At 52.1% G+C, this 13,632-nt stretch overlaps 3 protein-coding genes across 3 annotated transcripts; 1 reads left to right on the forward strand and 2 right to left on the reverse strand.

Annotated features, from left to right (window-relative positions):
• Positions 1 to 749: 749 nt before the first annotated feature.
• CGCS363_v014110 (putative MFS-type transporter) lies at positions 750 to 2,452 on the reverse strand (the record flags this gene model as incomplete). The annotated part of the gene is made up of 3 exons (XM_036645959.1): positions 750 to 1,533; positions 1,606 to 2,130; positions 2,184 to 2,452. The coding sequence occupies 3 exons, from the start codon at positions 2,450 to 2,452 to the stop codon at positions 750 to 752; spliced, it is 1,578 nt and encodes a 525-aa protein (XP_036488736.1).
• Positions 2,453 to 4,905: 2,453 nt separating this feature from the next.
• On the forward strand, positions 4,906 to 8,015 carry CGCS363_v014111 (Uncharacterized protein; the record flags this gene model as incomplete). Its single annotated transcript, XM_036645960.1, has 3 exons — positions 4,906 to 5,141; positions 5,197 to 5,488; positions 5,544 to 8,015. 3 exons carry the CDS (start codon positions 4,906 to 4,908, stop codon positions 8,013 to 8,015), a joined length of 3,000 nt encoding a protein of 999 aa, XP_036488735.1.
• A 526-nt stretch (positions 8,016 to 8,541) lies between these two features.
• Positions 8,542 to 9,981, reverse strand: CGCS363_v014112 (uncharacterized protein; the record flags this gene model as incomplete). Its single annotated transcript, XM_036645961.1, has 1 exon — positions 8,542 to 9,981. The coding sequence occupies one exon, from the start codon at positions 9,979 to 9,981 to the stop codon at positions 8,542 to 8,544; it is 1,440 nt and encodes a 479-aa protein (XP_036488738.1).
• Between the last annotated feature and the right edge of the window lie 3,651 nt (positions 9,982 to 13,632).

A 13,632-nucleotide genomic window follows, 5' to 3' on the forward strand; every position in this document is an offset into this window, starting at 1 on the left:
ACGAATACAATTTCCCACTGAAAGGGCTCCTCTCTTTCCCCCCTTTTCGCAGGCTGGCTTTAGTCAGTAAAGTCGGAGTTCAACATGTCGGGCTCCGGGATCACTATCGAGAGTCCGATCTCTCACAATGACGCCAATCCGCAGCTCTAGCACGACGCATAATGTTGAACGGCCAGATCCATATTTACGAGACTAACAGTTAGCTAGCGGAAACAACTCTTCAGTATCACTGCGTGTTTCCACGTGCAGTTCATGAGACGGTTCATAATTCTAGATCTGTTCCCCCCCCTATCTCCAGCCCCATCCCGTCTGTGTCCCTTCCCACACCTTCGGGCTCTCGAAGGCATGCGACCGGCTGGTGGAAACTCAGGCCGCTGAGTCAGTCTGTCCACCTTCGACCGCTTTCGCCGCCAGCAGCACGCGGATCCTCCCCGCACCGACACGCCGAACTCTGAGAAAGATCTGCTGGGTTGGCCCCGGCCCGACTCCCAAGCTTTCTTAGGACGTGATTCCAGAACAGCCCGTTGACGTGTTTTGCTCTCAGAATTTTGGTAAGCATTCACACCGTCGCCTTGGCAAGCATCAACTCCGCACACCGAGTAGAGTAGAGTTTGCACTGCGTCACTGAAACTTTGGCTATTTCGTCCGGATTTCGCACTGAGCGGCCCCCATCCCCTGAATTGGTCGATGTTGAGAGAGAATAGAGGTGTCCTTCGACCCATTGCTCCGGGTTCCCGTCCGCAACCCTCTCACTCCTTCTTGACACCCACTTTGCCGATCTTTCTGAGTCCCCAAATGGTCACCAGCAGGGTTGCGCCGTACAGCGCGAAGCAATACCAGAACGAAGCCCGATAGCCCTCCAGCAGCGCCGTTGGGCTCTCCTTGTCCGCCACGCCTGACTTGGCCGTCACGGCACTCGCAATCGCGCCCGACGACGCCAACCCCACGCTTTTGCCGATCTGGGCGATGGTGTTGTACACGCCGCCCGCAACACCTTGCGTCCTCGACGGGAACAGCGAGGTGATCAGCAGGTTCGAGATAGTGAAGAGCGTATCCGCGCCGATGGCGTTCATGAACATGGCCCAGAAGATGCAGTACCAGTAGTTCCACGCCGGGTCCGCAACGGCCATCAGGATCGGGGACAGCGCCGCAAGGGCCACGGCGATGAGGATCGCGAGGTCGGCCCGGACGCGGTGCACCACGAGCCCGGCGACGACGTTGGCGAGCACGCCGCCCACCGGGGCCGGGAGGAAGCGGACCGAGGTGTCGATCGCCGAGAGCCGCTGCACGTACTGCAGGTAGAAGGAGCTCAGCTGCTCCGTCGCGTTGAAGGCGCCCCAGACCATGAAGACGCTGACGCAGATGCTGGTGAAGCTGCGGTTCTTCCAGAGAGAGTTCGGGATGATGGCCGGGCGGCCGAGGCGCTCTTGCCGCTCGACCCATCCGATGAAGCTGCCGATCAAGACACCCGAGACGACCAAGAGAGCAATGTTGGCTGGTTTCTTGATGTCACTCAGGCTCTCGGTCATGACGCTGGAGGGGCGGGTTAGTTCGTCTCCTCGTCTCATCTTTGGGTTTTGCCGATCGTCGCAGGGCTGGACTTACGCAAGAACATAGGAGACCATCGCCAGGAAGCCGCTCGCCAGGAACGCCCCGATCCAATCCACCTCGGTCAGGAAGCGGTTCCATGTCACCGGTTCGCGCTTCCCGATACTCGGCAGCCACTTGAGGGCGATGAGGAAGATGACAGTGTTGATGATGGCCGCGATGTGGAAGCCCCATCTCCAGCCGATGGTGTCTGTGAAGACACCGCCGACACTGAGACCGACGGAGAACCCGATGGGCTGGCCGCCGCCCATGGAGGCGAACGCTATGTTGCGTCGCTTGCCTGAGGGGAATGCGTGTGTGATGATACTGACGGCGGATGGCAGACACATGGAAATCGCGATGCCGGCAAAGGCGCGGAACATGATCAGCTGGATTCCCGTCTTGGCCAGGCCGCAGGCTAGGGTGAAGGCCGATTGGAGGAAGCATCCCAAGAGATAGAGTTGCCGAGCTCCGAACAGATCGGCCATGGCACCTGACAGGAGCAGAGTGCAACCGCAGGTCAGGGCGTACACCGAGGCAGGCCTTCACGGGGTGTTAGCAATGGTTCACCGGCAGGATATTGCTAAGGCTCATACCAAAGTAGCAAGTTGCCTTCAAGATTCACATCCTTCGCCATTGCAGGGATGCAGACGGTAACAACACCAGCCAAGAGGGAGCTGATGCCGGTGATACACGTCACCGATGAGATGACAACCACCGTCTTGCCCTTGGAGATGTCTTCATGCTGGGCATCTTCTGCGGGAAACACAGGTTGGTTGGGTCTCGATGTAATTGACGATGAGGCCGAAAGTTCCGCCAGAGGCGACGCTGGAGCGTTGATAACCTCAACCGTAGTTGTCGACATTGTCAACCCTGACTCAATTCACAACGTTGCACTAGGTCGTGACCAGGAAGACTACCCTTTTCACCAGACAGAAGATCACTCAGAAACTGCTAGTCCTCCAGCACCATATCACCATATAGACCCAGCGAGCCGGTTACCCGGCGTAGAAATACTTCATTGTGCAAAATTTCGACCGATGTGCCCGAGATCGGCCGAGCGTGGAGCCCCGGAAGAGCCCCATGTTCGGATGTGTAAAAATGGAACCATTCAGTCTGTAATGAGGAAAAATTACTTAATAGTTTGCGGATCCGTCAGGGTGTCACGGCTTTTTAGCATACGTCAAGGGCGCAAAGGGCGTGCGCGACATATGGCGCCAACATTTGTTGGTTTTGAAATTTCTTAATGTCCGTCGGGGTTTTGTAGTTGCGATGGCCATGACTCAACCAAGTCGGTATTTTCAACGCGCTCATGGTGTTTCTTGCATTCAAAGAGTCATTCACGCGATTGTTGGCGGTTAATAAAAAAAAATGAGCAGAACTTGCATCAGCATGTGCTTTCCATTAAAAAGTGTAACTTCATTCCTGCTTAGAAGTTAGCTGGGCTTTTCTGTCTTGAAAAAAAGGTGAGGCGAAGATGAGGATATGAGCATGACTGCCACCACATCAGCCTAGCGGCCGACGTAGTACTGATACATCTCAGCCCAAAACTTTTCAGTACTTTCGCCCACAAATTGTCATCAGAGGGAGTCTCAAGAAATGCAGAACTTCCTCATCATCTTGAAGCTGTTTGTCACAGCAGTCATTTCACTCTTCAGGGCAATTGTAGCGGATCGATGCAGGACTTGAGAACAAGCAGTTACTTTGGGCGAATAAGGTCAGAATGTCTTTGGCTTTCCTTTAGCAATATAATTTCACTGTAGCGTCGATTACAAACAGGTTGATACTGTTCATGTACTCTACATGGAACAGAAACTAGAAGAGGAAAATACAACGAAACCCTACATTAGGTGCACCTTTATTAGTCAAATACATGCATTATTTGGTCTGAAGAATATGTCCTCAAATATGCATTGTGCCAACACCCAGCATCGAGAACAGAGTAATTTTGGCTATTTTGATAACTCGTAAAAACAAAGTGAAGCATGCCATATCTTCAAGGTCCAGTGCTGGTGGTGCCACAGGGCTTTAATAGAGATTTGGGGAGTCATAAGTCCTTTTCTATTGTAGTTCAGGAGTACGTTGATAATCTCGGGGATAGCGATGTGCTCATATTTCGCACGTAAAGACAAGCTACACAACGAGAGGGATTCGCTAATGAGCCAAACTAGAAGGAAACGTAGTGTGGGGAAACCAGGCCATGAAATTCCTTGTACTGATACGCTTCGACTCCCCGCTGGAAAGCCTTGTCTCCTCCTATGAAATTGCGCTGGCTCCTGTACAAGCCCTACCTGGTTACTAACACTAAAGACATCCACTAAGACTCAGATATGACATCGTCCGCGTTTTCACAATTTAACAGAAGCCAGCGTTAGCTAACGACCCGGACGCGCAGGAGACTAGAGCTTGAGGCTGCATGAACTACCGCGAAGCTTACACGATGCTCACGTGTATTTGCATCTGAATCACGATTGCATCACCGTCCGCACTTAAAATGATCATTTTGCCTCCCCACAAGAAAGCATGACGCCTACAGGGCATCTCTCGTAGCAATCGAAACACCAAGCGGCGTACCGTACGGACTGTCTGTAGACGTGCTTGACCCCTAAGTGCCTGAATAAACTAGGGTTGAGCAACCAATCACATAGCTCGCCCTGGCCAAGCACGGCATTTCCTGCTTATTGGGCTGCATGGAGAATACCAAGCTTCTAGGAAGGTTGTATCGTACGCAGTCGGGCTTTTCGCACCACCCGTAATCCTGGTCTTCCACAGCAGCGGGGGCGGCCGTCGCGTTCGCATTCGTACCAGGGCACCCATGCCCCGCCGTGAGATCTGGGACGAACCCCCAATTCACCTCTTGTTCTGTGCAAAGCCCATACATCAACTCATGGGAATCAAAGAATCGCATTCTGGAGCAGAAGTTGGCGCAGTATATACAGGCTTTGGCTATGATCAGGCGAGGCGTTCTTCATGGGTTCGCACACTTTAAAGCTCGCCAAGGCGTCGACTTCCTGTTGCTCAAGTGGGTCGCTCTCGCGTTCGCTTTCGTACGCCACGCTAATCTCGGGATCTTGCCTCTTAACCCCGTCAAGCCTCCAACATCTGGGGATAGGATCTGATCATTGCCCGATGCGCAGAAGTCGGAAGAGAGAGCTAAGACTTCTACAGAGTTCTCCCTAACTTGGCGAGATTTTTCTCTGATTGTTTTGCTTCTCCCGTGCTTCATCGTATCATCCATCCGACAACATCATCACCATCGACAACAACAAGCATCCAAAGCTTCGACGACAAAGTCATTGCTGTGGCACCAGAACCAGAATGGCACAGCCCAATCCAAAATGCGACGACGAAAGTCGCGTTCAGGATGACGCTGATGCTGAGCACCACTTCAATGTTTTCAATCAGCCCAAACGACTGCCCGCATGGCTCGATCACTTCAACGCGAAAGACCTCAAGGTCCTATTCAAATGCTCCTTGGCAGTTTGGATCCTTACTCTCTTCATTTTCATTAAAGCCACGTTGGCTGTCATCGGGCAGGCTGTCTTCTTCGGATGGTGGGATTTGTGTAGTCTTTTCTTTCCTCGTCCGGGGTACTAACCGAAGTCATAGTATCGTTCTCTTCATGATGCCGCCATCTGGCGTTGTCCTCATCCATATCCTGAGCGGCCTGATGATCTGCGTTGGTCTTGCAATAGGGTGGGCTTGGGGTACGATCACGATGAAAGCCGCGCTGGCTACACGGCCCCAAGCAGACTTGATGAGGCAGTTTCAGGAATTGCAACAGTCGCCGAACGCGAGAGAACCCAACTTTTTGCAAATCGCCATATTCGAGGGTCGTCTGCTTGACGTACGAGTCACGGCAACATACTTCTGCATGATGGGGTTGTTTGTCTATCTAATGGTGAGTCTGGCGGTAGCATTTGAGCCGGTACGTAAGCATGCTAACTGGGAATTAGGCTCGTATCCGAGTCGCCGCGCCAAACATGACACTGGTCGGCATCTTCGCCCTCATCACCGCCGATATCTACCTCACGAGTGCTCCCACGATCCCGACATTCCAAGGAACGATCCCCAAGAGCATGCTGATCCCGGTTGGAATTGCCGTGGGTATTGGTGCATTCTGCAATATTGCCATATTCCCGCAGTCTACGTCAGAAATCGTGCTGGACGGTATGGCGGACCTGGTGAGCCCCATGAAGGGTTTCGTCAAGGCCCTGACTTGGCAGCTCGCAAACCGCCAGAGCCGATTTAGTTTGGATCGACTGTTGCAGTTGAAGAGTCAACTAGCGATGGCGCACAAGAGTCTTGGGTCGTCCGTCGGATTCCTGGCCTTGGACTTTTCTTTCCGTAAATGGAGTCCTGAGGATGTTAAGTCCCTACAGGACCCGCTCCGACAGGTTTCTGTTGCCTTCAACGGACTTTTGCAGCTGTTTGTTACCATGGAAGAGAAGAGTCTCAAAGCCAGTGCTCTCACCGAAGCTGCCATGGCTCTCGAGGACCAAAAGGACTCTGGTAACAAACAGCGCCCGCTCGCTTATCACATCGCCAGAGCAATCGATCTCCGCGACAGTGTCAAACATCCAGACACGGAAAAAATGCTGGAAAGGACGTTAGATGTAATATCATCAACCGCCCAGCCTTTGTTGGGTGCGTTGGGTCAAGCTCTGGACGCCATCGTGTCTGCACTCCAAGGAGTGTCGACATCATCGGCCGACTTGGAGCGCCAGCAAACGCTGGATTTGCTGAACGAGGCACTGATCGACTTTGAAGCATCCACTCAGCAGCTTACGGCCCTGCACTCACATCTATTCGACGCCGATGGTAGAGTTATTTACGACCAGAATGGTCAGGTGCCTCCGCTATACGGTCTGATGACGGGACTTTTACTGCAAGAGAGACTCATCAGCCTATCCCGGAAGACCGCGACGATGCTCGAAACAGTAATCAAGATCGACCAGTCCCGACCTCGAAAAAGCCTTTGGTTGCCAAAGGGGTTGCAACGCCTTTTTGGTCTGGGTCTATCCCAAACTGAAACTCCGAGCACAACACAGGGAGCAGTGGACTTGGCTCGAACCATGTCCACAGTCTCACGACCGGAGAAGAAGTCTCGACTTTTTAGTAGAAAGAAGAAGACCAAAGAGAAGACCGACGACCCCAACACGGCGGCCGAACTCATCAAGAGCATGAGGAACCCTACGAGCCGAACGAGAAGCAAGCCAAGCATGATTTTCCTGGGCCTAATTCACTGGTTCACTGACGTCGAAGGCATCCACGCTTTACGCACACTGGTGGTGACCATCGCTTTGGCACTGCCGGCCGTCATCCCATCATCTGCGGGCTTTTATTACCGCGAAAAGGGATTCTGGGCCATGGTAATGGGCCAACTTGCTATCGAGCCGTACATGTCAGACTTGCTGTCTGGAATCATCATCCGAACACTCAGCACAGTGGCGGGTGGCATAATTGGACTAGTCTGCTGGTATATCGGTGCTGGTTCTGGCCCAGGCAATCCATACGGCCTCGCTGCTGTGATGGCTGTGCTGATCATCCCTCTCATGTGGTGGAGGCTTTTCACGCCACCAGAGCACTTAGCCGCGGGCATCATGCTTGCCGCCACTGCATACATGGTTGTTGCATACAGTTGGATCGACTCGCATGTGCCGACCTACGGCAACCCCGGTGTTGGGTATCAGATCTTCTGGCGGCGAGTTCTTCTCGTTCTTGTTGGAAACGCTAGCGCAATGCTCATTGGGCTATTCCCCCGGCCAATGACTGGAAGTCGGCAGTATCGACATATTCTGTCCACATCTTTACTGGGGGTAAAGGACCGCTATGCTCTGCTGGTGTCGACTTGGCGCATGCCTCCTGAGGATCTCGTCCAATTCATCGAGAAGGAGACAGCCATGTGCGATGGAATCTTGGACGCCATTGGTCGGCCTATAGAACTTACCAAGTTCGAGTTCTCTACTTCCAACATCGACACTGAGACGCTTCGGAGGGCGACATACCTATGTAGGAGCATCAACGCAAGTTTGGCAGAGCTCGGTCTCTACATGAACGAGCTGCCACTTCCGCTCCGGGCTCGACTCATGTCTTCCATGAGTATCGACGATGAGAATCTGGTTGTGGATCTAATGTCAACACTATCACTTGTCCAACAGTCTTTAGATTCGGGCGAGCCATTGCCTGCCCTATTGCCAACGCCTCTGATAAGCAGAGCTCTCAGGGCTAGAGAACTTCAACGGGCAAAACAGGATGACTTGAATGTCCGAGAGCAGCTTGAAGGCCACGAGGGCAGGCAGTTGATTGGGGCCATCAACGCCTTCACACGCTTCCTTGGCGCGGTTGATGATCTCGTGATGGTGACTAAGAAGGCAGTCGGAGAGACATCTCATGTCGACTTGGAAATATTTGGAAAGGGCGTATAATTGGGGCTGTTCAGAAATCGAGACGTTCGGCAATTGAGGTCATATGGGTGATGCAGCATGAAATGAAACGTAAGCCAGCATTTGAATACACGTTAGTTAGTAACTTGAACATTACATGTGATGATGTATTTGATTGTTTTTGCGTCAGTCGCGGCCACTATTTGGTATTTGCTTTGCTGGGACGAAGCCGAGGCAGTGTTAGAGACGACCGTTACTCCCCCCGCTCTTCAATGCCACTTCCATAGATGCTTGTGCCGCAGAATATTTTTAGATTTCTTCATATACCTGTCCAAAGATATGTTACCAACGGCCCTCCATGGACCTAGACTATCGATTAAAATGCTGCTATGACCGGTTTGATAAGCCGCAGTGCCGCCGTACGCTGGGAAGCGTGCCGTCGTTCGCACACCGCGCTTTTTTGAAAGTCTTTTGGCCAATAAACCGAATTCATGCACTCCTTTACTGATTATGTCGCCGTTAAGCTAAACGTTGTCTCTTCACGTGATAAAAGGCAGGCACGGCCATATCACCATTTGACGGCCCTGAATTCCTTCGATCCTTCCTCATCCCGAACCTCCTCCACAAAAGGCTTGGGTTTCCATGGCCCAGGCTTCCCGATCTGATTGGGCGCGTACGATATGATGACAGAGGATTTAAAAGAGGAAATATTGGGATACCAACCTTGGTAGGGGTCGTAGGACTGAAGCTCGAGGAGCGTTTTCCGCATGGCCCTCGTGCTGAGCCCACGTAAAGATCGGAGGCACTGCTGTCGACTCTGATATTGTCCCACTCGCAAAAGTCCCACCAGAGGCCGGACTCCAGCCGAGAGCTTGTGCCATATCCAGCAGAATTCATCCAACCGAGTCCAATCTTCGTGCTGACATATAGTTTTCAGTGAAGCCACTGCCCTGAGGCCTCCAGGAGCCTTGATGAAAAGAAGTTCTTGATCGCCGCTGCCGCCTTCGCCCACACAAGTGATGCGATAGAGTGGTGATGGAACCCGCCAGGCAACAACTTGAGCTGACTGGAGAAGGCCTACCTTGGCCAGCTTGTTGACTACTGATAAAGGCATCCTCTCAAAATCACCAATGCCCAAACTCGGGCTTAGATCCTGGAGCCAGGCACGTTCTCGGAAATCCAACGGTCCCAATCTCCCGTCATGGTACAGGCCTCTTTGCATAAGGGCGGCTGAGCGTGACAATACCGCGGGGTTCTCGAGGGAAGCTTGCACGCTTGGCAATGACAAAGACTCACTCAAAAGTCGGACACTTTCTGGCCACAGTGCATACGGTCGATTATCAATGGCTTGAACTTCGACCACCTTACGCACAGCGTATCTGAGACGAGGTGCGAGGGCCATGCAAAGCCAACTCCCAAGGGACCGGAGAAAAGCCCCCGGTCTCATGATCAGGTCACTACCTTGCGCCCACACGGCCTCGATACGTCCATCGCTGCCCCAGAGCTTTGAGACACCGTCGTGGACAACTCGCGCAACTCTATCGAGCAACCGCGTCTCCTCGGCCGTGTCCAAAACCTCGCCATGACGAAGGACGCATTGGCAACAGATCTCGAAGATCAAGATCGGAAGCTTGTCGCGGGCCACACTGAGGGCGGTTGGGTTTCTAAGCTTCCACGGAAACACAAAGTCAACATCATTGCCTTCCATTAGACGGTCTTCTCTTGCAACGCCTATCAACTCGGCTTCGTGAACTAGCTCTCCGATTGCCATCACGTCCACCGGATGAAGCTGCTGTTGCGGCCATCTCGTTACTGGGTCATTGAAAGAGCGTTCGACGTAATCAATCAAGCGCTCGGAATGCTCCGTTGGGTTGATGTCGTTTACGGTACAGTCGACTTTGGCGTTCATGAAGCGGAGGTAGACGGCGACCCGTGGCAAGGTGAAGCAGGTCATCGGAAAGCATACGTCGAATTGAAGCCACCAATTGGCCGATGATGATGCCTTCATGCGCGAGAAAAGAATTGTGGAAAGTAGTGCTGGTGAGATTCAAGGCTAGAATGTCTCGGGGTTGTATCATTTTAAAAATCATAAGGATGATCTCCGGTGGCATCCGATCCAACTTCATCTTACCCTGAGCAGACGCGTTCTACTTGTTTGAGTTGACTAGTTCGTATCTCTTCGTGGAGAAATATTGATGGATTGAAAGTCGGTATGATTGCAAAACGAAAGCTTTCAGGGGTGGCGGCTAGAAGAAATAGAAAAGAAAAAAGAAAAGGAGCTTGCAAGAACACCTTGGTGAGTTGAGCTATGGATTGTCACTAGGCCAATGGATGGTTGTTCTAACGAAGCCGAACACGCCACATCCATTTTCTTTTTCTCGAATGACACACTTCTGCGGTTGGCAAGACATCAGGGTAGAGTTGTCGCTCTCGTGAAAGCAGCCAACTTGCGTGACATTTGACACCCCACTAATTGGGTACAGCTGGACTTCTGTGTGGGATAGACAGCAATCAGCAAGGATTGACGTGTTTTGTCACCAACAGCAAATAAGCGCTTAAGTGCGATTCAAGAAAAATTAACCAATGCTGGAGGGTTTCGTGTTTTACTGGCGCGCCTTTAAGGGGGCTCCCTACTTACGCTCCAACCCTCCTCAACACACACCTGATGATTCGACACTTAACACGCTGTGGAAAAGTGCCTGTAGCTTGACGATACAGTGTGAGAGCGTCCATTTCATTGCTTTCGTAGGCAAAGCGAAAATCACTAAGCAACTTCGCTGGAATGTCCCCTATATTTAGTTCTGGCGTCATCTGTCTAGCACCGAAGCTTACCCGACTCAAAGCGACCAGGGCCTACAACAGTTGTCTGGGTCCACGGACTGGCGATTGTGAATGGATATCGAAGAAGCGGATGTTGGGAGAATGGTTGGTTGAAAATGTACCCCTCTTGAGAGTTATATGCGGTTTATCGCACCAAGGCAAGAACGGAGTGCCCCTCTTATCATGCGAATCATATTGCATCAATGACGCCCAGTTGGGAGTCGTTGCAGTGGAGATTTCTTCCATCATTTTCTCCATCCCTCATGCGGGGTAGGAACTGACAAGATAATAATTGAATCTGTGCCTCCAAGCAGCAACTATGGAAGCATTCGGACTTGTGTCAAGCGTAATCACAGTCGTCGAGACGTCCTGGAAGGTCATAGGCTTCCTCGAGGGCGTCAAACACGGCGGCAAGTCTCGCCGAGCCCTTCTTGAGGAAGTAACACTCCTTTGGCTTGTCTTCCGGCGCCTCAAAGAAGAGATCGATCTGCCAACGGGAAAACAGGCCCATGAGCCTTGGGTTGAGCCTCTGAAAATCCTTGACGGCCCCCGAGGCATTTCAGCGCAAATTCGCGAGCAGTTGAATGATCTTGAAGCGCAGCTTACGCCACCAATCGGGCGATTCCACGAAGCCATGTCGAATCTTCGATGGCCGTTTCAAGAAAAAGAAGTCACGCGAATAGTCTCCCGACTGCAAGAACTGAAGCAGACGACCATCTTGGTTATACAGCAGTCCGGCCACCGCATGAGTCGCGAGATGCAGGGGGAGCTATCATGTATCAAAAATGTCGTCGAAGACACCTTTCTCAAGAAACTTCTGGCTTGGCTCACGCCCCTAAACTTTTCGCAGAAACAACAGGAGATTCTCGGCTCTGCAGATCCGTACACTTGTCATGTTCTCACATCGAAGCGTTTTAAGCTGTGGCACGAGCATGACCTCAGGTCTTTGTGGTGCTGGGGCGCTCCCGGAGCCGGCAAGTCCGTCGTTGCGGCCTCGGTGTATGCAGATGTGACGAAAAGGCACGCCGCCAAAAACGTCGCAGTCATGATAGGCTTCTGCAGTTTCGAGTATAAGGAGTCGCAGTCACCTCGAAGTGTTATCGCGAGCTTTTTGAAGCAGGTACTGCAAACGCGATACGACAGGCAGGCTCCCTCTAAGTTGAAAGAGCATTATTCAAGAGCAGTTGCTGGCGCAGACAGTCAACCGCTAAGTCTTGAGGCTCTAACCGATTTACTTAGAGAAGAGCTGAGCACACGCGACGAAAGCTATGTTATCCTCGACGGACTCGACGAGGTGAGCAACCTCTCTGAGAGAGATTCTATGGTCAAAGCGATCCACAACATCGGGGCCAGTGTCAAGGTTTTCATCACCTCACGACATTCGGAAGACATCACTGAGGCCATTGAAGCAACGCAGACCTGCAAAGAGTGCCATGATTCGAATGCGGAGGTATACTGGAGGTCCATTAATTGCGCGTCTTATGTAATTTGCGACCATTGCCAATCCTCCGCAGTTTTCAAAGGTGAAACCAAGCACCAAATGGCAAGGGAGTGCAAGTGGGAAAACATGGAATACAAGCCGAGAGAGAGCGATATATGCAGCTACGTGGCGACAAGATTCGACACCGACAGAGAGTTACGACGACTCATAGGCCATGATTCAGGCCAAGACTCTCTAAGGAAATTGGCAATAAACACTGTTACGGAAAGGTCGGAGAAGATGTCAGTACATTTCCCAACTCATCGAGAGCCAGCCCGAAGATTCCATGTTCAGTGCTCTCAAATACCCAGTGAATGACATTTCACACCATGACTAATATGCTGGTTTAATAGCTTCCTTCTGGCTCGCCTTCATGTGGACTCACTGGTTGAGTGCCTCACACTGGGTGCGCTTCGACGAGCCCTGAGAGATCTGACCGGAGACTTGGATCAGATGTATACTAAGAGTCTTGAGCGCATGGAGCAATCCCTTCGCCCGAAGCATTACGGAATCCTCAAGAAACTGCTCCTCTGGATCGCGTGGGGACAGAGGCCGCTGAGTATTAGCGAGCTTGGCCATGCTCTTGCTATATACCCGGGCATTGAGGACATTGATGAAGAAGACATTCTTCCCATCCGACAGATCGCAACATGGAGTGCCGGACTACTATTTGTCGACGGCGACGACTTTCTGCGCGTGATCCACCCCACAACAAGCCGGTTCTTCGAGGGACGTAGGCATGAGCTGTATCCTAAGGGGGATAGCGTCATGGCCCACGATTGTCTACATTACCTCAACATGAAGACTCTTCGAGCACCCCTTGAAGGCCCCGACAGAAGGTCTCTGTTTATCATTCGGCGCAAGCAATACCCACTAATCGACTATGCGGTACTCAACTGTTTCAAACACGTTGCAAGAAGCCGGGAGAAAGGCGAGATCAAGCCCACAGTGGAATTCTTACTGTCAGATGCCCTGAAGCCCTTCATTCAGGCGCTGCACTACGTCGACGCGGAGTGGACAGATGACACGGACGCTTCTGCACTGCATGTTGCAGTCTACTTCGGAATCACGGATGTTGTATCTAAGCTCATTGACGAGGGTGAGGACCCCAACGCCCGGGATTCGTTTGGTGCTACACCACTCATGTACGCTGCCGCTCGGGGTAGCGATGGCTTACCTGAGTTGAAGCGCCTCCTTGAAGCCGGGGCCGATCCCGCTCTTATTTGCAACTTTGGATCGACGACCCTGATAAGAGCGGTCAAGCTCGGTGCCGTGACTCTTGTCGCGGAACTCATGCGCCAAACCGACATCAACATCAATGCAACCCCTTCAAGCATAGCGGTTCATTCTGCACTCATA

This window comes from Colletotrichum siamense (genome assembly GCF_013390195.1).
Source record: "Colletotrichum siamense strain Cg363 chromosome Unknown KSG_Cg363_contig10, whole genome shotgun sequence".
Taxonomy (NCBI): domain Eukaryota; kingdom Fungi; phylum Ascomycota; class Sordariomycetes; order Glomerellales; family Glomerellaceae; genus Colletotrichum; species Colletotrichum siamense.